This window comes from Fimicolochytrium jonesii, assembly GCF_025526975.1.
Source record: "Fimicolochytrium jonesii strain JEL569 chromosome Unknown EV422scaffold_7, whole genome shotgun sequence".
In the NCBI taxonomy this organism is placed as follows: Eukaryota; Fungi; Chytridiomycota; class Chytridiomycetes; order Spizellomycetales; family Powellomycetaceae; genus Fimicolochytrium; species Fimicolochytrium jonesii.
Window position 1 is genome coordinate 211489 of NW_026515674.1, and position 26010 is coordinate 237498.

A 26010-nucleotide genomic window follows, 5' to 3' on the forward strand; every position below is an offset into this window, starting at 1 on the left:
ACGGCATCGCGTAAGCGGGCGGAGTATCGGATGAATGCCTCAAAACTCGTGGGTGCCCCACACTTGTTTACTGTCTCTGCCTTTCTCAAATGCCCGCGGTTGCCCACGCTGGAACCTCTTCGTCAATTATTACCCTCGCTTCATCCGCCATTTGCTGCTGGAAGGCCGAAGCAGTGATTTGGGCGAGGTACAAGGCCAAGTGGCGCCTGGTAGTTTACAACAGCACCGGTCATTGTCAAACATCGTCCTACAACGATGTGGAACATCTTCGACAATTGCGCCGAGGCTTGCGGGCAACTACGGGTGTTTCTGCTGCACCGGATATCCCGGCCAGGAATATCTCGACGATCGCCCGGTACACTGGTCCACCCATCCTGAGCCAGTCTTCTCAACAAGGTGGCGCCGTCCAGCAGTCCACACCAGCGAGACTCCGTTCCAGGATGTCAGTCACGATCTACGGCGTGCACAGCTCCCGTCGTGCATGATGCCGCAGAAAGCACGCCTAACCTCGTCCGCGCATACTCTCAGCGTGATACGGCTACCCACGTGCCTTAGTACAAGTTCCCGTTATTCAACGAGCAAGGCGAATTGTATTCGATTGGGTGTATTTCGACCGACATTAGGAGTACTTCTCCCGGTCCATCTTTTGCTTCTAACAACGGCAAATCAACGGCGCCGTCGTCCCCAAAGAAACCTTGTACTCCTTCTGAAGGAAGTGGAAGCGAAGTACTTGACGCTCTGCCGGAAATGGTCAACCCAAGATCGACCATCAAACCCTCTCCTTCCACCACTTCTCTCCCGCTAACTGCCTCTGGGATCCTTCGAGCGACACCGTCCCCGCCCCACGACGCGTCGCTGTCACCGCCAAATGCAACACCGTCTCCACAGGGTAGGTCTCGATCTTTTCGAATTCTGTCCGGTTCTTTCGATAATTCTGATCGTGTTTCCTTCATCCAGAGAATGCCAGTATGCAGTCTCAACGGCACAGCCCCTCGGAAATTGCAGCAGACGGCCACCGCGGGGGCCTCAAAACAAAAGCCGAGCTTTGGCTCATTCGACGCGACCGCAGCTCAAGTCAAATCTCCCGCCGGAAGGGAAAGCACCACAATGTCGTCCAGCCGACTGGATTGGGGGCCTGGAAGGTGCAAGAGACAACGACCTTACCTCTGCCGGCACTGTCATTCCCATCCAAGCGCAGCAAGAATCGAAAAAAAGCTCCGAGGTGCGATTTCCAGACCCTCGCTCAGCGGTGGTCACATACCCCCACGGCAAGCGCTCCCGCATAGACTCCCTTGAGGATACCGGTGTTCAATCCAAGGGCGCAGCCCTTCGGAAACTGCAGCAATCGGCCTCCGCGGGGCCTCAGAACAAGAAGGCTCGTTCGACGAGGCAACCGCTGCCCCGCTGCCTTCAGATGCTGCAACGGCTGCCGACGCGACTGCAATTGCAGAGACGCTGGTAGCGCCGGAAGTGTCGGTCTCCCCTGCGGCACTGCCAAAACCCTCGGTTACCGGACCCATGACAGCCCAATCGACCCCCATACCGGTCACAACGTGGATGGGGATAGCCTTGCATGATGTAGCAGAGGTGTTGCACTTGGCGGTGGATTTCGGCTCCAACACCGCCAAGTGCAGGATCTACTGTTGCGGGCGCGGGCGCTGAGCCTTGAGCTTGGCGAGTGTGACGCCCACGACCCCGGCTCCAGTATCGAGGGCAAAAAAGCCGTCAATGTGGGAGAAGATCTCCACTCTCTGGCCAGTGCACTCCACTCCACGAACAGTGGCCCAGCGCCCTTCGCAACCATCATCCCTTGCCGACCTCTCGACCGCCCAGCACATCTACGATGGGGTCGATGCCAGCGATGACGGCCGCAGACTGGTCGGCCGGTCGCCAGGCACATGCGTTGGCGAGACCGCCTACACCGTCGGAGACACCGATTCCCAAGAGCATCATGCCCTGGGATAGCTGCCCAGCAGCAGAAGGTGTCTCTCCGTTCACAGTGGCCGGCGGACCAAACGCAGTTACACAAATCGACCTGCCAACGTTTCTCGACGATTCGTCCAACCTACCAGCGGTCAAGCATGACGAGTGGGGCTGGAGCCCAAGCGTCCGCAATGGCTCGGCCGCCCACACCTTCCGACACACCCATTGCAGAAATAATCACGCCGGGCATTGCTGCCCAACAACAGCAGCAACAGGTCTCATTGCCGTCGTTCCTGGCGGACCTGGCATCGGTCACGCAATTCCAACTACCGACGTCACGCAGGCACCCCTCCCGCCTTTGTTGCCGTCACACAGTTGTAACTACCCACGTCGTTGGACGACCTCTCCCAACTGGTCGCAGTAGTTGGTATGTCAATATACACCACCACCAACTCCTCCGGAGCGACCTACCGAATCACCCTCTGCCGTGATAGATTTCGGGCTCGAGGGGGATCTGTTCATCACCTCTGGATCTGACTGCGATGAATATTTCTCAAGCGGAGTGGTTGCAAGAGATCAGATTTCGGCCTCGAGGGCGATCTATTCATCACCGACCTGGACCTGGCGGCCATGAACGCTTGTGGAGGGGAGTATTGGCGGATATGTTGAGCGGTTGAAGCGGGGAGGCTTGGCAGCATGGGCGGCTTGTGCAGCTGGACCGATGGTTCAGGGCCCCCACCCGATGCAGAAGCCACCACGCGCATATGCCCCTGATGTCGTCCGATTACACTCAAGCCGATCGGGGGTACCCCTACCGCACCTTGGCACGCTCACATGCCTGGAAAGCCTCCCAAAAAACATGCCTATGGAGAGATGCGACGAACACTGGGCGTCAAAGATCAGTGACCATCTGCGGACTTTGAGGGACATTGATGGCCCCGCACATAACGACGTGGTCTCGGACCAGCTTCTGAATGCCACATTCGACAAGAAGAAGCCCGACCTGATCGAGAAGACGCGGAAATCGGTTTCGAACATGTACAAGGATGGAATCCTTACGGCTGAACAGGCTAAGGCAACCCTCCCGGGGCACGCTGAGCTGGCAGAGGGTATACAGATCGATATCCCATCGCACTTCACGAAGTTGTTAGCGCAATCAACGAGGCCCTTCATATACCGAAATCAGAACCCAATCATTTCTCCTGTCCCGATTTCTGTGCCGCAGACTTCGTTACACCTGCCGAGACAGAGAGCGAAGTCTCTGCAACTAGATCGAGGCGGAAACGGCTCCCACGGTCCAGCAATGACGCCGTCGCCACTACCATCACGTCACCAGTGAACTCCGCGCGTTCGTTCCGGCCAGAGGGTCGGAGGAGGGTTTGCAGCGAATGCGAGATGGGTCAATGTCAAAAGGTTCGCCCGTTCGAGTGCGGCCTGCAGGAGGACCCGCGCTCAGTTGACATAGTGTCGGAAAGAGGCTCCCTGGTTAGGGGCTGCTATGACCAGCACCATGAACGACTTGAAACTGGTGCGCGCTGAAAGAGCCATCTGGGTCTCTACCGAAAGGAAAGCCCGAAAATTATCTTTGTACCGGGGAGAAGAGAGCCATGACGCCCACTATCCAATCGGTCCCTTGCACGGTCAAGATGCAGTATATGCGGGAATATTGACTTCACGCGGTAGTCCGCCCTCCTGGCGCATTACGGCACCGTCAGCGGAGTTTTACCGGGAGGGTACGGGACTGTCTATGGACGGGACGACAAGGACCAGGACGACAAGCCGGACTCTCGCCGTTAAATGAACACAGCCGTTTAATGAAGAAGTCAGCGTTCCGCGAAGACGTCGCCGTCGCAGCCAACGAACGCTCGATCGGAAATATGGAAGAAAGCGACGACAAGAGATAACTTATAGAGTAGCTTATAACTGTACACCATAACAATATCTCGGAATACTGTGCAGGAGTGTTCATTTAGTTGTGCGAAAACAAATGATGCTTTGAGCGGAGTGAATGCAAATGAGCGAACAGAGGAATCCGACAGCGCGAGGGGCGTGGCGTGTTGTGTGGCGTTGGTGTGGCTTGCGCGCCAACTCCTCACGTAAATCCCCTCTGAGAGTTTTGGAAGCTCGAATCGTCTCTCTGCTAAAACGACCACACGGCATTACCGGTCAACGCCCCCTTCATATACCTACAAAGAGAACGCACACAGCATGGGGAAGCTGCGACCGAGGTACAATGAGAAGGCCAGGGCTGGCTCCCGCCTCGCAAAAACCGCAAAACCACATCCAAGTGCTAGAGACGGCGGGCTCAAAAGTCTGGCAAAGAAAACCTCAACGACGAATGCAAAGCCCTCCAATGGCAGCGGAACGTCGAATAAGGCTGCTCACTCGGCAGCAGCAACCGCAGGGGACGAGGACGACATAACGTACACGGCCTCCAGCTCCGCCAACCCAACAATGCTGATACCCGGCGAGTCCGCCCCAACCGACTACAGCGCATTACCAGAAGCCCCCACGGGGAAAATCACCTCCAAGAAAAAGAAGCGGCTCGAAAAGTTCATCGAAAAGCAGCTGAAGAAGGAGGAGCGAGTCAGTTTACTGAAAAAGTTGAGCGAGCAGACGTTTGACGCTTCGGAGTTTCTGAGGTCCAGTAAGGCGTTTGGACAGACGAAGCTGACTGCGAAGGAGAAGCTGAGGCAGGCGCTGTTGGAGGAGAGGAAGGGGATCGCGAGGTCGGACAATGCGGTTAGGTTGTTGGTTGAACGGGAGGTTGATGAGGAGAATGCCGATGGCATGGAGATGAGTGAAGGCGAGGGTGAGGATCATGACGGGGATGAGGATGCTGACATCGAAAACGAAATCGAGGAAGATCCCTCAATAGGGATAGTAGGAAGGGCCTTCGGCAGCAGTCTCACAACCTCATCAGCGAAGCCAAAGGCACCCGTAGTGCAGGTTTTCGAGGAGAGCGCATCAGCATCAAAAGCGGATGCTGCTGCAGCACCACAGGCCTTTGGATCCGCACTGAAACCATCAGCATTCGGAGGTGCGTTGAAGAGGAAAGCCGCCGATGGGGCGGAAGGCGAGTTTACCGAAATCGCAATACCGAAACGGAAAAAGAAGAAGCAGCAGAAGAAAAAGGCGGAGGTTCCGGCCAATATGTACGGATCTGATTCTGATGATTCGCATTCGGATGGACAAAGGGATGGAGTCGCTGAGGCAGTCGCCGATACTGAAGCGGTGCCCCCACAAGCTGATCAGAAGAAAGCCATCTGGGCTGCCAACATCGTGGACGGCGAAACGCTACCCCAGCCCATCGTCAGTTCATCCGCTCCAACCCACTTAAAAGGCGACACCAAACAACCACCAAAACCAAAACCTACCGCCCCTTCAAAACCCGCCTTCCACGTCCCCGTCGCCCGCCCCGAATCCATCCAACTCGCCCGCATCTCCCTCCCCGTCGTTATGGAAGAACAACCCATCATGGACGCCATCACCAACAACGACGTCACCATCCTCTGCGGTGAAACTGGGTCCGGCAAAACCACCCAGGTCCCGCAATTCCTCTACGAAGCCGGCTTCGGTGACCCCGCACACCCGATGTTCCCGGGCATGGTCGGCATAACACAGCCCCGGCGTGTCGCGGCGGTGTCGATGGCGCGCCGTGTCGCGGATGAGATGGCGTTGAAGGGTGGGGAGGTGGCGTACCAGATTAGGTATGATAAAGGGAATACGGGGAAGAATACGCGGATCAAGTTCATGACGGATGGTATTCTTCTCCGGGAGCTGAGTTTGGCTGCCGGTGGCGAACAATCGAAATCTGCGACCAGTGGAACACAGCGACCTGCGGATCTGTTGCTATCGCATTACTCGTGTATTATCATTGATGAGGCGCACGAACGGACTGTTGGGACGGATGTGCTTATTGGGTGGCTGACCCGTATTGTCGCGTTGAGGAACTCGGGGAAGATCGAGGGTGCCAAGCCGTTGAAGCTGGTGATCATGTCCGCGACGCTGAGAGTGGAGGACTTTACGCTCAATAAGACCTTGTTTCCGACAAATGAGAAGAAACCTCCCGTTGTGAAGGTGGATGGACGGCAACATAAGGTATAGCATTGGACTGTTCCCATAGGCGCATCCCCATGATTATGTGCTGATCCACAATTCTTCCAGGTCGTAATCCACTACAACAAAGTAACCCCCGAACTCGACTATAGCTCCGAAGCCTTCAAGAAGATCACCAAAATCCACACCAAACTCCCCCCCGGCGGCATCCTCGTCTTTATGACCGGCCAACAAGAGATCCAAGTCCTCGTGCGCAAACTCCGTAAAGAGTTTCCGATGAAGCAGGCGAACGAACTCGAACCGAATGAAATTGAGGATGCGGCTCTGAAACCGGTTGCGACCGCAGAGGGGGAGAGCGGGGCGGGGTCGTTGTTTGAGGAGGGGGATGAGAGCGCCGATGTGGAGATGGGGAGGGGACAGGATGATTACCAATCCGATAGTGACGCTGAGGGAGCGAACGATGAGGACGATGAGGAAGAGCATGTGGATGTACTGGGCGGTCTCAGCGGGGACGAAGACGACGAAGCAACAGAACTGAACAACCGCCAAGACCCTAAAACCGCAACAGAACCCCTCCCCCTGCATGTCCTCCCCCTCTACTCCCTCCTCCCCACCGCCGCCCAAATGCGCGTCTTTTCCTCCCCCCCACCAAACACCCGCCTCGTCGTCATCGCCACCAACGTCGCCGAAACCTCACTCACGATCCCGGGCATCAAATACGTCGTCGACTGCGGAAAAGTCAAAGAACGAAGATACGACACCCACTCCGGCGCACAGACTTACCAGGTCTGCTGGACTTCCCGCGCATCAGCCGACCAACGTGCGGGACGAGCCGGACGAACGGGGCCCGGGCATTGTTATAGGTTGTTCAGTTCGGCGGTGTTCAACGATTACTTTGACCAGTTTTCGCAGCCGGAGATTCTGAGGGTGCCGATTGAAGGTGTGGTGTTGCAGATGAAGAGTATGGGCATCAACAACGTCGTTGGGTTCCCGTTCCCGACCCCGCCGGGGAGGGATAACCTCCGTGCGGCGGAGAAGCTGTTGACGTATCTCGGCGCGTTGGACTCTGAAACCCAGGTGTTGAAGATTACCGAGTTGGGGAAGGTGATGGCTAAATTCCCGGTGGCGCCGCGGTATGCTAAGATGCTGGTGATCGCCGCGAGCCAGCCGGGGAATATATTGGCCTATGTCGTGGCGTTGGTCGCGGGGTTATCCGTCGGGGATCCGTTTTTGAAGGATGAGGATATACTCGGCAACACCGCTGATGCTGACGATGGTGGTGATGGTGATGGTGATGGTGACGAGGAAGACGGGGAGAAATCCCGCAGAAGCAAGAAACGCGCGTCGTTCTATAAGACAATGGCCCTCTTCTCCGGCGACCCACCCACCTCCGACGCACTCCGACTCCTCCGCGCCATCGGCGCCCACGCGGCCCAATCCACGCGGGCAGACGCCTCGTTACAAGCGTTCTGCGATTCACATTTCCTCCGCCATAAAGCCATGGACGAGATGCGGAAACTGCGGCAACAGCTCACCATCCTCGTCAAACTCTCCCTGGGGAACGATGGTAAATTGTATCCCGCAGTGAGTGAATTATGCGTCGACCCTCGCCTCCCACCCCCAACCCCCCGCGACTGCGCCGCAATCCTGCAAGTTGTCCTCTCCGCCTTCTCCGACCGTATCGCCCGGCTAGACGAAGCCACCTCCCGCGGGTTCAACGGAGCGAAATTCACACCGCTCTACCGAACCATGTGGGGCGCGAAAGACGAGGTGTGCCAGATCCACCCGGGGAGCTGTCTGTACCGTGAACGGCCCGCACCCGTGTATGTGGTGTTTGAGGAGTTGATGGGGCGCGAGGAGAAGATTAGCGCGGATAACTCCGGGGTGGTTGCTAATCGCGGCGGTCTGACTGTTCCCGTCGATAAAGAGGGCACACCCTATGTCCGCCGATGGATGAAGGGGGTGACTGCAGTCAAGGACACGTGGATCGCGAACGTGGCGCCCAAGACTCTATGTAGGTTGGGCAAGATCATGGAGCAGCCCGAACCGCGGTATGATATACCTCAGGACGCGGTGGTCGGGTTCTGTGTACCTACGCTGGGACCGAAGATGTGGGAGTTGCCAGCGAGGGAATGTGTGTTGCCGAGGGTGGAGGATCGGAGTCGGTGGTTTGCGAGGGCTTTTGTCGAGGGCAAGGTGCCGTTGATGCCGTTAGCGACACCAGCAACAGCGACAAACGCGAAACAACGCAAACGGGCTAAAGCGAAGAAGGGGAAAGAGGTGGAGGAGGAGATTCTACCGATGTTGACACCGTACCTGTTGACGAAGCCCCTGACGTTGACGAAAGCATGGGGCGCAACCCACGCCAAATCCCAGGCGCTCCTCACACCCCTCCTTACCAACGCCATCTCCACACGGGCCGCGCTCCTGCACCACTGGCGGACCGTCGACAGCAAGTTTCTACTCGAGGGGTACCTGCACTGGGTCCCTGATGAAGTGCACGCTGGGTTGAGCGCGTATTGGCCGCCGGCGAGGTTGTGGGGGGAGGATGAGGAGGGTGGGGAGAGGGATGACGTTAGGGTGGGGGAGATGAGGAGGTGTTTGGGGGAGGTGCTTGGGAAGGGGATGGCGGGGAAGAGGGAGAGGTGGGATCAGAGGGGGGAGAGTGGGAGTGATAGTGATTTTTGAGTAGGGGGCAAGTAGTTTATGCAGTCTGTAGAATCACTCGTTGCTTTCCTGCATGTGTAAAGCATTTCGCCGGCTTATCTTTATTTCTAGTTTTGTTGTAAATTAAGCGACTACTTGTGGACATGAAAGAGTCAATCCCTCGTGTACTCCACCGGCGTCAATTTCCCCCTAATCCCCTCCAAAATACTCCTCGCCTGCGCTCCCTCCGGCGTCTTTCTCACACACACTACATTCCGCGCACACAAATCATACTTCACAGCCCCACCAGCATTCACATCCTTCCAATTCGCAACCAACCCACCCGCCTCGGTCAAAATCACCGCCGCAGCTGCCACATCCCACGCATGCACCCCCGCCTCCCAATACGCATCCAACGCTCCGCGCGCGACATAACACATCGTCAGCGCTGCGGAACCGAGGGAGCGCACGCCGCGTGCCGGTGAAGAGACAATATCATGTAACGCATGCACTTTCGGGCCCAAGATCTCCTCCCCTCTATCCGACCCATATTCCGTCGCAATCAACGCGGACGCGAGGGAGGCCAACGGGCGAAGCGGCGGGGTCGGGATGGGCACATCGTTCAAGAAAGCGCCTTGACCGATCACAGCGTGGAATGTCTCGTTCATGACCGGGTTATGCACGACGCCAACAACGGGAATCCCGCGGACCACCAGTGCGATACTAACCGCCACGAACGGGAATCCATGCACGAAATTCGTCGTCCCGTCCACCGGATCCACCACCCATGTCGGGGTATCATCCTCAGCGTGATCACCCAACCCGGTATGCGCGTCCCCCGCAGCCGCGGTGCCCTCCTCGCCGACAAATCTGTGGGAGGGGAACTGAGCACGGAGGTGGGAGAAGATGGCTGCCTCGACGTTGCGGTCGACTTGGGTGACGAGGTCGGCGTCGTTGGCGTTTTTGAGGTCGATGTGGAGGGAGGTGCGGTTGTGGAAGGCGGTGTGGATTGTGGCGCCGGCGGTGCGGGCGATGGAGAGGGCGGACGCCAGATGGGGGGCGTAGTCGGGGGTTTGGGTGGTCATGTTCGGTTGGTTTGACGGAAGATGTCCTGATTGGGGTTGCCTTAGTCAAGCTGCAGTGGGTTCCGCCCTCCTCTCACAGCGAGAAGCACTGGAGAACACGCGGGGAGCCACTTCCGCAAAATCAATCGCCTTGGGCCTACCCGCACTCCCACCGCTTGACGAACCCAGCAGCGACCAACATCAGGAGGACGAGCAATGGCAGCCTTCATTATGCACTCGTGCGAATTCTCTTTTGGATTAAATATAGACATCAAAGTATGCTCCGTCCGTTCAGCTCAGAGCTTGCGCTCGCCGAGTGAAGATCCCTTGCGTCGATTCCACGCCTAGTCTCGCTTCAGACGAACACGATCGTGAACTAAAACCACGCATCGCTTCCCCACTCCGTTCCCGCCGATAACTTCCAATGCCCTCATCTATCCAGGAGTAATCCTACGATATGCCCTCTTGACGTCCGCGTCAGCGTAAAGCTTTCCCGGAGCTATTATGTCAAAATGGCTTCCAGACAGATTTCGACAGCGCGGGCGTCCTTCATGTCAGCCATCCTGTCATTCTGCTGGCGAAAGTCCGCTCAGCAGGTGTACGCCCCTTCCCACCCACATGCTTCACTGGCCACGATTGGATTAGCACCTTACTCGCTTATTCAAGGAAGACACAAAAAAAGCGCGCAGTCCACACCTTGCACGTCATACCGCATGAAGAAAAGAAGGGACTGTTCCGATACTCTGAAGACAACGAGCCTTTACTCGCGTTGCATTCGTCGGCACCCACACTTCTCTATGCGCTAGACAGAAAAGCGAGGAGGAAAACCCAGCTGTCATTCCGCCAATTCTTATCTGCCCCCATAGAACGTCACTATTTCCTATTCGCTATCGGGCGCTGTGGATATCAGTAACTTTCAAAATTTCGCGCCACACCCCAACGGCGATGCCCACACGTCGCCTACAACGATGCATCCTTTTGCTGGTAATACTTGCTTTTCTGTGCAGCGAGATTGTATTTGCAGCTGCTGTCGGACATCGTCGGAACGACGCGGACTTTGAAGTGAAGCTGGATGTTGATCGACGGCAGGTTAATGGTGTTCCGCCAACGGATCTGGCATCGACTAGTGATGCATCATTATCGACGAGCACAAGCACCAGCAGCAGCAGCAACAGCAGCACAGATTCTGCAACCGATATAACAGCAGCAGCTACCCCAACATCCACCACAGACACACCCACACCGACACCCTCCAACGACATAATACCTGCAGAGTACACACCCCCAGGCGAAGCCTACATTACCATCACCTCCGTCGACCCGCCCTCCGTCTACACTAGCCGCGGCCCGCAATACATCTCCCTCGTCGGGACGAACTATACCTCCCTCGACGCATCCACGTACGACATCAAGCTCACCAACGCTTCCCTGCCCACAGGCGCCGCCCAGCTCACCGTCCTCTCCGACACCCTGGCCGTCGTGCTGGTCGACACGGACGCCGTCGAGCTAGCTGGCGCCGCGTACAAGAATGGCGGGTTCGGACTTACTGTCAATGGGGTTGATGTCGTGCATGATATACGTTGGGTCGACCCCGTGAAATCGATTGCCACGAGGGTATTTCCGAGTAGGGTAATAGTCGACAACGCCAACCCCGTCACTATCGTCGGGATCGGGTTATTGCCCCCCGTCGGCACGCCTCTCTGCGTGTTTAACACCACCGCCGTCTCCTCCTCCCCAGCAACCTGGTCGGCGTCCGACGCAACTTACCAATGCGTCACCCCGGAACTTGACCAAAGCGGCGTGCTGGAACTCAACCTGCTGTACTACACCCCGCAGGTCGATTTATCACCCTATGGCGGGCTAAGCAACAGTTATCTCTGGCGTCCCACCGAGTTCGTCAGTATCGTTGTCAACCAACCTCTGTTGCTCTACTACCGCGCGGGGGCACCGCAGCTCATATCGGCGCATTTCACGGGCACGGGGGCTATCGAAGCCGAATTCGATCGTCCAGTAGCGGTATACGATACGAACATCTTCATGACCGACCCGCTCGCCAACGCCCTGCGGACCATCTCGGCTGCCACAGGTCGCGAATCTTTTGGGTGCGATAAGATCTGGTCTAATCCCTCCACACGTAACGGGCGATTGTGGTTCCGCAACGCCACGGCAGAGTGTCGCGTGCAACGCATGGGCCCACGGACATTCCGTATCAACGTTGGCGCGCAGGGCGTGCTGGGAATCGAAAACGCCGGCTTGGAACCGATTTACATTGGCGATATCCTTTCCGTGCGTCCCGGGGCAGTGTGGACTGCCGGTCAGCAACTTAGTCAGACTGCGACGGGCGGGACAATCGTCACAGGCGTCCTCGACAAATCCCAGATCGTGACCCCCGACGTGCGTATCACCGTCCCGCAGATCGTGAGCGAGTGCGCGGACGTCACGTATGATTTATCTCGGACGATGGGGGCTCTCGGGCGGAACTTTAACAGCACTAGATTCACTGTTGATCCGCCAACGGCTAGTATTCAGGTTGAGCTGGATAAATTCGAAACGGCGTTTCGGACGCAGAATGTGCTGGTTTACACCGTTCCTGCCTCGGCGTTCCCCGTCGGGCCGGTCACGGTGTCGTTTTATATGCAGAATTTCCTTGGTGGGAGTGGGTCCGCTTCGTTCGTGACCGAGAAATTGCCGAGGAGTGATGTACCCTACGTCACGATTGTCGGACCGGGTAACGATGCACCGCTAGATCAGCTCCACACCGTGAAAGCGGAAGCACACGCAACATGCGGCCAACAGCGTCCCGTCTCCTTCGCGTGGTCCTCCCCCGACGTCCCGGTCGACGGCGTCGTCACAACCGTCGTGCTGCCACAATACACCATGTCCGTACAACGCCTCTACTCATTTGTGGTACAAGCGCAATATTCCGACGTGCCAGATTCCACCCCCTGGTTCCTCAACTACACCTTCACCTCCGAGCTCGACCGCATCACCCCCGCCACCATCACCGAGCTGACCGCAGGAACGACCAGCAACATCGAACACATCCCTCCACCTCCGTTGTTACTCTCCACATCCATCTTCGACAGCGGGTACCCCCTCGCATCCACAAACCTCACGGACTTCACCTGCATCTGGGAATGCAAGCGGTTGGATAACTCTCAGGGAAAAGGCGACACCGGCTGCTTCAAGCAGGAAACGGGGCAGGACCTCGCTGTACCCGCTGTCTGCCACGGGGCTAACATCACCGGGTTTTTGGCACCTGGGCGGTATGAGTTTGATTTCTTAGCGGTCAGGATTTCGACGGGGGCCGAGAATGAGTATGCGGGGAAATTGGCGTTGAATGCCGTGGATGCGGGGGGAAGCACCGTTGCCCCAATGTTGAGTATAAGTCCGTCGTCGCCGCATCCGTCGGCTTGGGACACGTACACGCTCACCGCCGCCGTGGATCCGCTGTCCATTTCCGCCCTCTCAGCGGTAACCTACACCTGGTTCTCCAACGAAACCTGCTACAACGAAACCTTCTCAACCGTCACATTCACATCCAACCCGCTTGTTCAAACAGCGCAGGACGGGAACGCGGTGACTTTCTCGCCACAGAGCTTCATTCCTGCTGGCCGCTACTGCTTCACCGTCCTCGCCACCGACGCCGCCAACCCATCCCTCCCCGGAGTTGCAACCCTCCTCACCACCGTCCTTGAGCCCCCCGCCGCCGGCTACTGCGCCTTGAACGCCACCTCGGGAATCGCATACACCGACGTGTTCCGGTACGCCTGCGCCGGGTGGGTGACAGATCAGCTCGCTAAACCAGTGTACTACGATTTCTGGATCCGCCGCAAGGGGATGGAGACCGTGTGGAGGAATCTGGGGCCGAGGAGCGAGTCGAGTGTGCTGGATACGGTATTGTCCGAGGGAACGTATGAGTTGACGGTGCATGTGAGCGACGTGGCGGGGTCGGTGGGGGATGTGCAGACAATATATAGTGTGGTGGTGGCGCCCAATACGACTGCTGGGGGAGCAACCGCGCCTGCGCTTGGCAAGCGTCGCGCCCGAGCGGATGTCGGTGTGGGTATCAATGTACACATCAACCGCCGCTATGATGCAAACGCAGAGCCCACCCCGTCCGACTACACCTTCCTCGATACCTCTATCACCTCCTTCCGGCACACCTCCGACTACCGCACCGCGCAAACCAACCTCATTGTCGCCATCCAGCAGCTCACCCCCGTGGCGCTCAACACGCCCTACCACACCAAACTCCTGCAACTCTACACCCTCCTGCTCTCCTCGCGCGACATCTACATGGACGCGACCTCGGGTGGACCGTATATGGCGCAGGCGTTGCAGGCTATCACGTTTGGGAGCTGGAATCTGACGAGTGGGATTGTGGAGGGGGTGTTTGGGGCGTTGGAGGGTGTTGTGGCGCAGATTGATGCGACCACGAGGGTCGCGGGCGGGTGTGTGGATGCGAATGCGGCGGGGTTGTTGGTGAAGGTTGTGGATTCGGTGGTGGGGTCGGTTAAGACTGGGGCTGCGAGCGGGGCGGCGGTGACAGATGACCGTGTCCGGGCCGTACTGGATGTTCTTGAAGGGTGTGTCATCCGAAACCTCCGCGGCGTGTGTGGGCAGACGGTCAAGTTTGCGGAACCGTATGTCGCGAAAACGGTCGGGAGTGTAAGCACTTCAGGTGGAGGGGATCTCTCCTTCTGTTCCGCGGCGTTTACGGTGCCCGCATCGGCGGTGACGGGGTCGTGTGTACGGTATGCGTGCGGGACGGCGGGGTCGGTTGCTGCTCCGATTTCCATCACAGCCGGCGCGCTTGTACCAGGCAATCAATCGCTCAGCCTAACTCTCTACGACACCTCCAGCTCAGCATCAGTGCTCAGCGTTCAACTCCCCAACCCCGACATCTCCCTCATGCTCCCCGTCCCCACCGACCTCTTCGCCCAACAACGCGCACAGCCGACCGCCGGGTTCGTCTGTGCATGGTGGCGCGCCGCCAGCAGCGACGGGAGTGCTGCCGCGGGGTGGGCGACGGACGGATGTGCGGTGGCCTCCGTAGACGAAGTGAGCGGGACGGCGGTGTGTAAGTGTGCGCATTTAACGGATTTTACGGTCGCGTTGAGTCCTCAAGGGGGATTTGGGGCAGTTGCGGGTGCGCCGCCTGCCCCGCCTGCTCCTGCATCGACGGCGGCGGTTGTGCCTGATACGACATCGGTTTCTGTTGATGTGGAGCCGTCTACGTCGTCGACCGCGGAGGTAGTCACAACGTCTTCATCTACCGCAACATCCTCCGCGGAACGCGATGCAACATCCACCACAGAACCCGACACAACTTCCACCGCGGAAGCTGATGCAACATCCACCGCGGAACCGGACACAACATCCACGTCAACCCCATCGCCGTCCCTCCCCCCCAGCGAAGAAGCTGTGCCCGGTTTCAGCACCACATCCCTCATAGACGACTCCACCACCACCAGCGCCTCTCCCACTCCCACGCCAACCTCCCCTGAATCCGCCGATGCCGCCCCCATCGCCAACGGCGGCAGCAACCCCATCGACCCCTCCGCACCCGATTACGTCTCCGCGACCAGCACCCCGGGCCTCTCCCCCTCCCTCATCGACACGTCCCCCGCCCCCACCACATCCACCTCCTCCGCCGCCAAGATTGCCGGTGGCGTCATCGGCGGCCTGCTTGGTCTCGCCCTTGTTCTCCTCCTACTATTCTGTCTCCGCCGGTACCGCCATAACGAGTGGTATGAGAAATCCGTCCCGCCGCCCAATCGGGAGAGTCTGTGGCACGGGTTGGCGCCGCCGCCGAGACATCGCGCGCCGAGTCCGGTGCATTATAGGGGCGCGGATATGCGGACTTATGGGTTTGGTGGTGGGGCTGGGGTTGGGCATCCGGTGCCGGGGATTAGCGTGCCCGAGTATCTAAGGCCGCCGAGGTGGGAGCAGCCGGTTGCGGGGAATGTGTTTTCGAGTAGGGATCGGTTGTATGCGTGAGAGGTGTTGATTATGTGCGGGTTGAGAGGTTTTGGGTTTTGCGTCAAGCTCTTTTCTGTCTACAACGGATGGACTGTTTGGACGTTTGGACGGGGACGCACGGCCGGATATGCTTTGTATGAGATTAGCCTTTGTTTCCACCATATCTTCTTTTTATGCGCCTTGCATTTCTTTTTGGTCTTCTGTCTCCCTTATACTTCGAATACAATGCCAATGCGATTAGTAAAAGGGTTTTCTGGGCTGTGTCTATCGATACCTGGACTGTTGTCGGGCCCTCTCATGCGCACATAGACCAGGTTTCGATTGCAGCTCTCAGACTCAAGCACTCAAATCCCCACGCTTCTGGACGGAAGCTTTTTGGGAATCCTGCGAGTGGAGGGCTGAGGTGGGTGTGATTAACATCATCGAGTAGAGATGTAGGGCCCTACACATCTCTCCTTTTTTTGGCCTGGAGGTGCAGTCTGCTACTAGAAGTTACATCATGGTCCAGATTCCGTAGAATCCTCAGGGCATCAAGTCAATGACCCACCAAAATTGATCCATGTGAGCTGCATCATTGTCATTCTTGTTCGTTGCGGAGGTCAGCCGTCCTGCACGAATGGAGTGCCGTCCATGTGCGACACAAACTTTAATACAGTACGATGCGCAATTAATGAACTCCGCAAAAAGACAAGCGCGTTTTGACAGCTCTCCCGTCAGTCACTGTGGAGAGATGACTTCCCATCCCATCCCACTTCCGTCTTTCTTCTCTTTCGCTCGCTCGCTTAAGACTGTCCGTCGGGTAACTGCTCGCCTGCCTCTGCTCGTCTTCGCACGGAGAGCAACCCATCGGGCACGGGCGCAAACATGGCGGACTTCCCCTTCCCAACGGAGTTCTTCCCGCCGCCCGAGACCGCAACTGTCACACTCACCACCACCCGTCTGTCCACCGTCCTCCCGCCCACACCCACACCTTCACCTTCCAACTCAACAGCGCCCGCTCTTACCACCACTACATTCTCAAGATCCTCCGTCTCGATCCACACACCAGCCTCCACGGCAACGACCGCAACGACCGCGCGACCGACTTCGACAGCGTTGAATTTGCCATTTGCCCCGCTTGACCCCGCGGCGTCGACCAAGGCTGAGGCGACCCCGACGGGCGTGATGGCTGACCCCAGGGCTGGAGGCGGGCGTGGGAAGTTGTCGAGGTTGGCTATTGGGTTGATTGCAGCTGGTGAGTAGCGGAAACGGATTTTGGGCACAGGTTTTCGACAGCTCCTTTTGCGTCCGATTACATGATTATCTCACATTACATTCTCGTCAACACCCAGGCGGCGCCCTCCTCCTCTTTCTCCTCCTCCTCCTCTGCCTTTACCGGCGCCGATTCCACCCCCGTCATAAATATCCCACAAAACACGACGAAATCCACCTTCCAACCCTGCCCACGATCACCAACCGTAACACAACCCGCCACCGACCCTCGACATCCTCCCTCCACCCCTTCGCCCTCCCCTTGCGGACCCCATCCCCCAGCAACCAGTCTACCCTCACGCGCCCACATACCCCAGATCGTCGCAGCGTGGACAGTGCAAATCGAGGCCGCCCGCAGTCACGGTCGGGATCGGGATGGTCGGTGAGGGATCTGGTGGATAAGACCCGTAGCGGGTCGAGGGATGCGGCGGAGGAGCTGCAGAGGCGGGTGTGGGCTATCAATGACTTGTTAGGGTTCAACAATATGGATGCTGGTGGTGCTGGGGGATATGGGGGGGATACGGCGGCTGCGATGAGCGAATGGGCGGCGCTTCCACCTGTTGCGAACGCGGTGAATGTCGGGAGGAGAGTTAGGGAAGGTGCGAGGCCCGCGAGCGAGCCGTATGCGGCATTTGAGAACGATGGACATCACAGCAACAACTATCAGCAACAGCAGGAGCACACGGCACGCCACATCTATCCCCCAACCCAACGTCCCACCCATTCTTCAACTTCACCCCCGCGCGCAACATCCCCCACACAAGCCGCCATCCACGAATGGCAAACACCCACCGGCCGCGTGAGCTGGGACGGTGTCGCGAACAACATCGAGTTCACCAAACCTCGCCCGACGACCATCGCGGTCCCGCAGGCGACATACCGTCCATCGGCGTCTACACGTCGCCCCACAAGCGGCACGGCGACATCATCGCCCCCGCGCCAGACCGCAATGCGCTCGTCGTCGTCTAGTATCCGGACGGTCGTACCCGCCGATTTCGCCAAACCAACCACCAAAAGGGACGGGCGCGCATCTCCTCTCACCTCCCCACCGCCGGATCTCCCCCCCACACCCCCCCTGCACCCGCTCACCCCTCGCCCCGCTTCTCATGCGAGCACTGCGCCCTCGACAACCGAAGCACCGGCGTCGTCAGTCGGATCCACGATGACGTGGGTCACTGCGCCAATGACCAACTCGACAATGGGATCCACACACTCGTTCTCGGAGGTTACGCCGGATGATGCGAGGATCGTTGCGCAGACGTTTTTGAGGGAGTGGGAAGGCGGGCTTAGGGGGAGGTCGTAAAGGGCTCGATGAGACGTTTCGTTTTCGACTGGTCCGCCCCTCGCTTCTTTCGCCGCAAATACGAACGGATGACAAAGGCGTAGCTGGTTCCATTCGGATGCCAATTTGGAAACGGCGTGTGTGGTATGCGATTGTGGGATAGGTGCGGGATCTTTTTTCTTTCTTTTCGTGCAGGCACTTTCTACATAGCAATGTTGTCCTAATGGTTTCTGATCTTTCTTCTGTCGTTTTTTCACTCTGCTCTTTTCCTTCCCCCTCTTTCCCCTAATGCCCGCTCGCGAACCGATGTATGCGTGTCAACATCTTTTTTTCCTTCGAGTTTTGTGATCTTTTTCGATTTCCATAATGTAATGCATATGATAGTGTGAAAAGTAACATGTCACCCCTCCAAAACGCCGGCTGAGGTTCCATGATCTACACATCTCAATACACACGCATCGACGGATGAGTGTCCCAGAAGTCCGTTACAGCCGGGACTGTGTCATCGGGAGCGATTCCTACTCCGTCATCTGAGCACATCCACTTGAGCCTGGACCCAGCATGAGTCTCCGTGGGAGAGGGTGGTATGGGAGACGTCTACTCTACCACCACCCTCTCCCACGGAGAAACTCGTGCTGGGTACGCTACAAGGATCCCTCCGAAACATATTCTGCCTCTGTCCTTGATGAGCGTTCATGTACAGAAAGAGGCTTCGGATGTTCCTTGCCGCGTTCACGTCCCGGTTCCACTGCAGCGGGAGGGGAAGTCAATGAGGGGGCGGGAGTGCAAAATCATCAACGCCTCGTCCATACTCACATGCGTCAAACAGCGGTCATTGCAGACCTTGACACTCCATAAGCGGGTGCGTATCGGCGGGGCGCCTCTTTCAACGATGCCCCGGAAGAGCGCGCATGGTGGACGAGTTCCGTACTCTTCCGGGGCATCGTTGAAAGAGGCGCTTGCGAAGGGCTTTGAGCGGGGTCGAGGCGTGTCCCTTTGAGTCGTGCTGAAAGCTCCCGTTGCCCAGCGCAATTACGGCCGTCTCCGCCCCGCCGCAAGTCAATCGCTTGACGATCGCGTCCCACGTCCTTTCCTTTGCTATGTGGCACTTCCACCGCACCTTGCGCCATCGCTTGATTTGGTAGGAGATCGTGGGCATGTTGCGGAGGAGATAGGTCAGGTAGACGCGAAACAGCGGGCCCGTCGACACCTTGGCACTCGGCATATCGCGGTTGATCGTGACAATGTCGATGTTTTACCACAGCGCTCGTAAAACCCCTTTTTTGCTGACACGAGTCTTGTCCTTCTTGCCGTCGCCGTAGACGGCCGTTAAGATGTCGGCAGGGAATGCGACGGTGAACAGTGCAGCTCGATCCCGAGGAGGTCGAACGTCTTGTGGACAGCTTTGAGCAGTTGATGTTGGTAGCGGGACGAACACACGCCGAAAAAGTTATCCGGGAGTGCGCAGCGTTGGGGATGCCGTTGTTCTCGAGGATCCAGCAGATGGCGTCGCCTACGGTGCAACAAAAGAAACCCGCCGAGCGGACGCCGAACATGTTGCAGTGGTCGGTATAAAGCACGTCACGCCATCGCATCGTCTGCAGAGGCTAGTCGATCCTGCCGGGCTCCACGACAACGACAAGTGTGTCGGGGGGAATCTTGATTGAAGGAAACGTGTCATCTTCGTCAAAGCCATAGAGGCCTCCACTGCAGCGCAGGGGAAAATCGCTGGACGAAGAACGGCGCACGGCAACGCTGCACGCGACTCCGTCGGTCGAGATCTCCTGGGCAAATTTGCGGCGCCCCGCTTTGACCACGCCATGGGGTTGCAAACCCATATCAAAGGAGTCCCAATACCGCGACTTGAGGGTATTACAGTAGGACCCACATCAAGGCTGACCAGTCAGCCTAAAGATGCACTCAAGGCTGACCAGTCATGTCCCAAAACCATCACCAAAGACAATCCCATGCCTTGTGAAGACGAAACAACATATGATATCCCATTCTACTATGTGCAACGAAAAAGTACAAGACGACCTCTGAACATGGGGTCGATACAAAGATCCCTCCACCAGTTATTTCCGCCCAAAAAAGGATATACCGCTCCAGTACGCGGGTCTGATCAAGCGTACTCAAACTCATCCGTCAACCCCGTCTTGCTCGCATACTGATCAATCCCCTGCTGCTGGTACCTCAGCCCATCGGCGTCATCCTCATCCTCGTCCTCATCCTCATGATCAACAACAACCACCTCATCCTCCTCAAACAGTATCTGCGACCCATCATCGCGGTCAAGACTCATTCCACTCTCGGATCGGGTGAAGCTGGATCCAGCCCCGGTATTTCCAGCGTCGGAGGTGGGTGCGGGTGCGTAGCGGCGGGATAAGCGACGGAAGAGACGTTCCATTTCCGCTGTGTCGGGGGCGGAGGGGGGCTCCTCGGATTCGGGTTGGCTGGGCGTGGTGATGGCGGTGGAAGGTACGCCCAACAGCCTTCCATCTCCGTCTCCGCCTTCCCTCCTCTGGGGAGCATCCTGTAGCACCGGCGGCACGGTGGGCGTCGAGACGGTAGCGGGGCTGGAGGCGCCGTAAGACGAGACACTCGTCACTGAATAGGCCGCTGGGGATTCGGTGGGTGGGCTGACCACATCGCCGGCCAACGACACCGGACTATCGCTAAAATCCGACACAGGACTCGCCCCCACATCCCTGCTTGCTGTTTTCCCAACCGCGCCAACAGACCCATCCTCCGAAACCACACTGGCACTCGATCGCGGCCTCGCCTGATTAGCAGCAGCCGCAGCCGCCGCCTGCTGCTGCCAGCCCGGCCTCGCAGCCCTCGCCCGTGCACCCGCCTTGATCTTCCAGTCCATAACCGAGTCCCCAAACGCGCGTAAAAACGCATCCAGCGTCGCAAACAGCTTAGTCGGCATTTTCTTCTTGCCCGCCACAAACGCGGCCGAGGACGCAGTCACGGTGTCATTGTCGTCGAGACGATACCCTTCACCCATAACCGCCGCGAGGAAGTCGACGTAATCGGTGAGGTCTTCGCCGAGGTAGCGGGCCACGCGGCCAAATTCTTGCCAGAAGATGTTGGTCTTGTCCGCAACGTCTTTTACCCGGCTGTCCGCCAACGCCAGAAGGGGCGTAAGGTGTTGCTCAACGTACGCCTCGATATCCATCTCCACCGCCGATTTCGTCGCCCCTCCGTTGCGCGAATGGGTCTGCAGAGCCCTCAGTGCCTCGACAGTCCTTAACAAATTCTTGAAACTCCTAACAACCGCTTCAAGATCCCACGCGCCGACAACGCGCACCTGCGACGTCTCCTCCACAACACCCAGCACCTCCGGCCGATTACGCGCAATCATATCCACCAAAAACGTCATAAGCGACCACTTCCCGTCCCGCGACTTTACATCCTTCAACCGCGCCAGGCCTTCCAATTTCAATCCGATCGCGCGCGCCTCTTTCGCCATCCACGGCCTGAAACTGCTGTTGGAGTTCCCCGCCGCCGAACTCGCCGAGTAATCGTAGTTGGTCAGATTACCCAGCTGGAGCACGGATTTGAGCAACCGTTTAAGGTTCTCGTTCTTGCGGAGGGAGATCGAGAGGTTAGACATGGTGTCGAGTTTACGTTCAATGTCGTTCACGTCTGCGTCGATCGTGCTCGCGAGGAGGAAGGCGGTGCACATTTCCTCGAGGCATGGGACGTTCATGACTTCGCTCATGAATTTTTCGGCGGGGGCTAGTGGCGGGGCGTGCTTGGAGAGTTCGGTGGATAGAGGATTCGGGCTGGTGGGGCTTTTGAGCTCGTTTGCGGCTACGGTAGCAAAGTGCGCGCGGAGGACGGATTTTTCCTCGTCGGTGGGGAGCAGTCTTTGTAACATGAGGAGATCGTCGGCGGTGAGAGTGGTCCGATCCATTGTGCGGATCGCTGTGATGAGCTTATCGGTCGTTAATCCGCGACGTGTGAAACGGGAGAGGCCGATGGCGACGTTGTTGGCACGGCGGAGGTCGAGTAAGTTGGTGAATTGTGTCCTGAAGAAAAAAACATATAATCAGAGAAGGTGTCTGGCACACCAACAAACACACATATCCATACCTTTGCACCATCTTAGGTTTATCCTTCCCACCTGCCTTCTTCTCTCCGGGCACAATACAAAACAGCTCTAAAAAAAAAAAAAAAACAAGCCAAATCAGCAATCACAATCTTCATCCCCCACCGCAACCAAACACAGCCATCGAAAAAGGAAACCGTACCTTCGAACCTCTGCACATCCAACTCCACATCATCCCCATCCCCATCCTCCCCGCCCTGCGGCGCAATCTCGCTCCACACCGACCCTTCGATGTTGCGGATCTCGTCCCAGTGGATGCGGGCGCGTGCGCGGATCTTGCCGGGGCCTTCGTCCGCGTCCTGCTCGGATGATGCCCGGCCCATTGGTGGTGGTGGAGGAGGTGGTGGTGGTGGAGGAGGTGGTGGCGGTGGTGGTGGTGGAGGTGCGGGGCCCGGAGCAGCGACTGGCGATGGTTCCACATCCCTCCGCAGCAACGGCGAACGTGACAGCAAAGGCGACACAGCCTCAACAAGCACATCCTCCGACGGCGGCCCCGCCTCCGGCAACAGCATCGGTCTCGGCACCTTCAGCTCCCTAACTGGCGAGCTCGGCGGTTCGGCCGACCCGGGCGGAAGGGGCCACGGCATCGGCCCGTCACTGATCGATGTATCCACCGATGTATCCACCCTGTGTCGCCCCGTTGCTTCGGCCGTGATGGCGTGCAATTCACCGAGCAGGTCTTTCATGTTTTTGGCGGTTGTCGAGGAGGTGGGTGTTGAGGTGTCGTCGATTCGTGTGGTTTTGCCTGATACGCCACGCATGCGTCGCATTTCTGCTAAGACATCGTTTAAGCTGTCTGCGCTGGATCCATGCGCTTTTCCGCCGCCGTTAGACACCGCTGGCACATCCCCTTGCGCCGAATCAGGAACCTCCGGCAGACTTTTCCCACGATGATATGCCGACGACGTCTCTGGTAACGGCGAATTCCTCCCTCTCCTTTCATCCACCTTCCGCGCCTCATTCAGTAATCTCTCCATCCGACCAACGTTATGATTATCCAGCTGCGCTTGGTCCGATTTTGATCGCAGCTGCGATCGGAATGGCGCTACAGGGGACGGGGACGCCGCCCTCGCCTCGTAGACGATCGGAACTGGCGCGGGGTGGATGTAGGCGTGGCGTGTTTCGTGTACTTGGATTTCGGGCGCGAGGGAGGCGGAGTGCGTGGAGGAGCGGTTGGAGCCCACGCTAAGCGGGCGGTCTGCGTCCTGGGAGGGTACGTGCTGGTATGGGTGGAGATGCGAAGCTGGGGCGGGGAGACGGGGTGATACTGGACGCGGGGAGATGTCGCGCTGGGATGCGGGGGCTGCCGGTGCCAACCTATATCCGCTCTTGTGAACGCTGTCCTGTGACGAGTTTAGGGACGTCGACGCCGTCACGAATGTCTCCACAGACCCTCTTCGATCCCCAGATTCGACGTGGCGTCGCCCGCGATCGCCACCGTCAGTCTCATCCGGCAAGCGCACCTCTGGAACCGTCGACACCGGCGAGCTGGTGTAATACGCTCCATCCTTCCCCGCAAAAACGCCACTATTGGGCGCATCCCTCTCCGCACCATGAGTCCGACTCAAAGCCGAGCTAGTCGACCGCTGTGAGGCGCTGGAGTTCATTCGACCGAAGGTGGGGTCCTCCTTCCCATCAAATCTCCCAACGGACCCAGATGATCTCACGCTCGACGTGGTACTACGATGATCCCCACTCTGCGCGTCGTCCAGGCTTCGGAGTTGTTGGATCCACATCACGGCTGACCGTGGGTCATTGTTGGCGCGCTGTAGGGCACATTGGGATAACGCGAGGCCGTAACCCATATCCCGTAACGCGCGCACCGCGTCGTCGGTGGTGATTATCTGGTGATGCGCGACCAAGTCCACCAGGCAGTGCTTTGAGCGTTTGTCGATCATGCGCTGGAATGCCATCGGTGTAAGAGCAGCTTGCGATCGCGCGGCGCCCCCGTCCGCAAAGAAGAGGTAGAAACAGAATGCGCTCATCGCTGCATTGAGGTCCCCAGCTGCTTCCATGGCCTTGATGGAAGGCTCTGCAACCTCGATATCCTTCGCCCCGACCCGGATAACACCTGCCACCATAAACCCGGCGTTAAAGGAAAGACTTGCAACCGTGTTTATCTGACGGGGATGGTGCACCGGGTCAGGGGTGTGATAGCACCGGAGCTGGATGTCTGCCTCCAACAATAACGGCGAATCAGCCCCGACACGGAAGACGATGTTCCCACGAGAATCTGTCCGCACGAGCGGTTTCTGCTGAGGGTCCTGCGACGACGCCTTGTCATCGCGTTTGACAGTTGTGTATAGGAGCCTGCCGTTCTGATACAGTTCGATATGAGGCTTCGTCGCCGTTGTTAAGAGCTGATTCAAACCGCTGACGACAACGCGATTGAGTAAGAGCGGATTGGGATTTGGCAAAACGCCGTCCAGGACTAGCACGTTGTTGAAGTATGTCGCGTACCGCCGTTGAGAGACGGTGGCCCACGAAGGTGGTGTTAACGGTGCTCCTTCCTTCCCTTTCGCTTTTGCCCGACGCAAGATGTAGTAATCGAAGGCTTCCGCGGCATCGGTGAACGCCTCTATGTAGCGAAGATAACACGCAATCGCCACGCCACTCCGCCCTTCCGTCGGGCACGTCACGATCGCAACATGACCCGGGTCCAATGATAACCATCCATGAATCGACCGACAAATATCAAACAAGGTCGGAAGTGTGAGCGAATACGCTTTCGAAAATGGGAAAGCCACGACCTGGTTTCCAAACTCCGCCGTCTCGAAACGCCCCAACGATGTATCCGCGGCGAGATTGAAAATCATATATCTGCCGGGATACCGCGTGTTGACAAAGCGGGCCATTTCTCCTACATTATTCCGTCGGGCTCGTTTGTCAGTGGGGAAATCGCCAAACAATCCAGCTGCAAGGACTCTATCTGTGATACGATCGAGATCCAGATTTGCCATCATTCGACGGAAAGTCGGGTCTTTAGGAAACGGAGGGGCCGCTAAGTGCGCAGCCGGCTCAGGATGGTTCTCCGACGTTTCTGGGAAGAACGGATCCCTGGTGATGAGAGGACCTGAATCGAAGTTTGGTGGGAGAGGGGTAACGCTCCCCGTTCGTGAAGCCGGTCTGTTTCCATTGATAGGAGTATCCGCTCTGAGAGAGGAAGCTACGGACGGATATCATGTTGAATGAGATTTAAGTTGGTCGTATTAAAGGCTTCGGCGAACTACTAACCACTTCCAGTGGATCCAGTTGACGTTGCATTCCGCGCCCCACCGGATCGAAATATTCCTGCATCAGAATTCTTCTTGCGGATTGCGCTCGATATGCCCTGCGATGGGTGAAAGAGCTTGGTTTAAAAACCCTCCGCAGCTTCATTGCCTACTAAAACACATGCCGCTTTGACGGGTCTTCAGTGTAGTGTAATCCTCCGGCTTCTTCAACTGTCACCCTCGCAGCCCTCTTAGCGCTGTGAAGAGGTGAAGCTTGCACTCCCCCGCCTCAGCCTATAAATCTCCTTCTATGGACACAAACGGACATCATGAACCTACCGAAACAAACGACATAAATACTTCTGCACCTGCCGGGGGCTTCCTTCAATCTAAAGATACACTAAAGAGCCAGAGTCGTTTTTCCTCCGCAGTCGGTTAACAGTTTCGGGTTTTATCAGAAGGAGTTGGTTC

The 26010-nt window shown here is 57.6% G+C and overlaps 7 protein-coding genes across 7 annotated transcripts; 5 read left to right on the forward strand and 2 right to left on the reverse strand.

The window, feature by feature from the left end:
• Positions 1–89: 89 nt before the first annotated feature.
• On the forward strand, positions 90–2347 carry EV422DRAFT_577524 (uncharacterized protein; the record flags this gene model as incomplete). The annotated part of the gene is made up of 6 exons (XM_053073260.1): positions 90–442; positions 624–889; positions 958–1222; positions 1326–1553; positions 1583–1730; positions 1781–2347. The coding sequence occupies 6 exons, from the start codon at positions 90–92 to the stop codon at positions 2345–2347; spliced, it is 1827 nt and encodes a 608-aa protein (XP_052926739.1).
• A 182-nt stretch (positions 2348–2529) lies between these two features.
• EV422DRAFT_398200 (uncharacterized protein) lies at positions 2530–3448 on the forward strand. The gene has a single exon (XM_053066921.1). It carries the CDS (start codon positions 2645–2647, stop codon positions 3260–3262), a length of 618 nt encoding a protein of 205 aa, XP_052926740.1. The 5' UTR covers positions 2530–2644; the 3' UTR covers positions 3263–3448.
• A 683-nt stretch (positions 3449–4131) lies between these two features.
• EV422DRAFT_566126 (P-loop containing nucleoside triphosphate hydrolase protein) lies at positions 4132–8670 on the forward strand (the record flags this gene model as incomplete). The annotated part of the gene is made up of 2 exons (XM_053072391.1): positions 4132–6024; positions 6091–8670. 2 exons carry the CDS (start codon positions 4132–4134, stop codon positions 8668–8670), a joined length of 4473 nt encoding a protein of 1490 aa, XP_052926741.1.
• On the reverse strand, positions 8614–9914 carry EV422DRAFT_523971 (inositol monophosphatase 1-like protein). Its single transcript, XM_053069959.1, has one exon. The coding sequence runs from the start codon at positions 9711–9713 to the stop codon at positions 8802–8804; it is 912 nt and encodes a 303-aa protein (XP_052926742.1). The 5' UTR covers positions 9714–9914; the 3' UTR covers positions 8614–8801.
• A 284-nt stretch (positions 9915–10198) lies between these two features.
• On the forward strand, positions 10199–15924 carry EV422DRAFT_523973 (uncharacterized protein). Its single transcript, XM_053069960.1, has one exon. The coding sequence runs from the start codon at positions 10638–10640 to the stop codon at positions 15693–15695; it is 5058 nt and encodes a 1685-aa protein (XP_052926743.1). The 5' UTR covers positions 10199–10637; the 3' UTR covers positions 15696–15924.
• A 498-nt stretch (positions 15925–16422) lies between these two features.
• EV422DRAFT_613514 (uncharacterized protein) lies at positions 16423–18612 on the forward strand. The gene is made up of 2 exons (XM_053073911.1): positions 16423–16911; positions 17009–18612. Exons 1-2 carry the CDS (start codon positions 16542–16544, stop codon positions 18229–18231), a joined length of 1593 nt encoding a protein of 530 aa, XP_052926744.1. The 5' UTR covers positions 16423–16541; the 3' UTR covers positions 18232–18612.
• Positions 18613–20332: 1720 nt separating this feature from the next.
• EV422DRAFT_566130 (uncharacterized protein) lies at positions 20333–25182 on the reverse strand (the record flags this gene model as incomplete). Its single annotated transcript, XM_053072392.1, has 3 exons — positions 20333–22247; positions 22312–22378; positions 22470–25182. 3 exons carry the CDS (start codon positions 25180–25182, stop codon positions 20333–20335), a joined length of 4695 nt encoding a protein of 1564 aa, XP_052926745.1.
• Between the last annotated feature and the right edge of the window lie 828 nt (positions 25183–26010).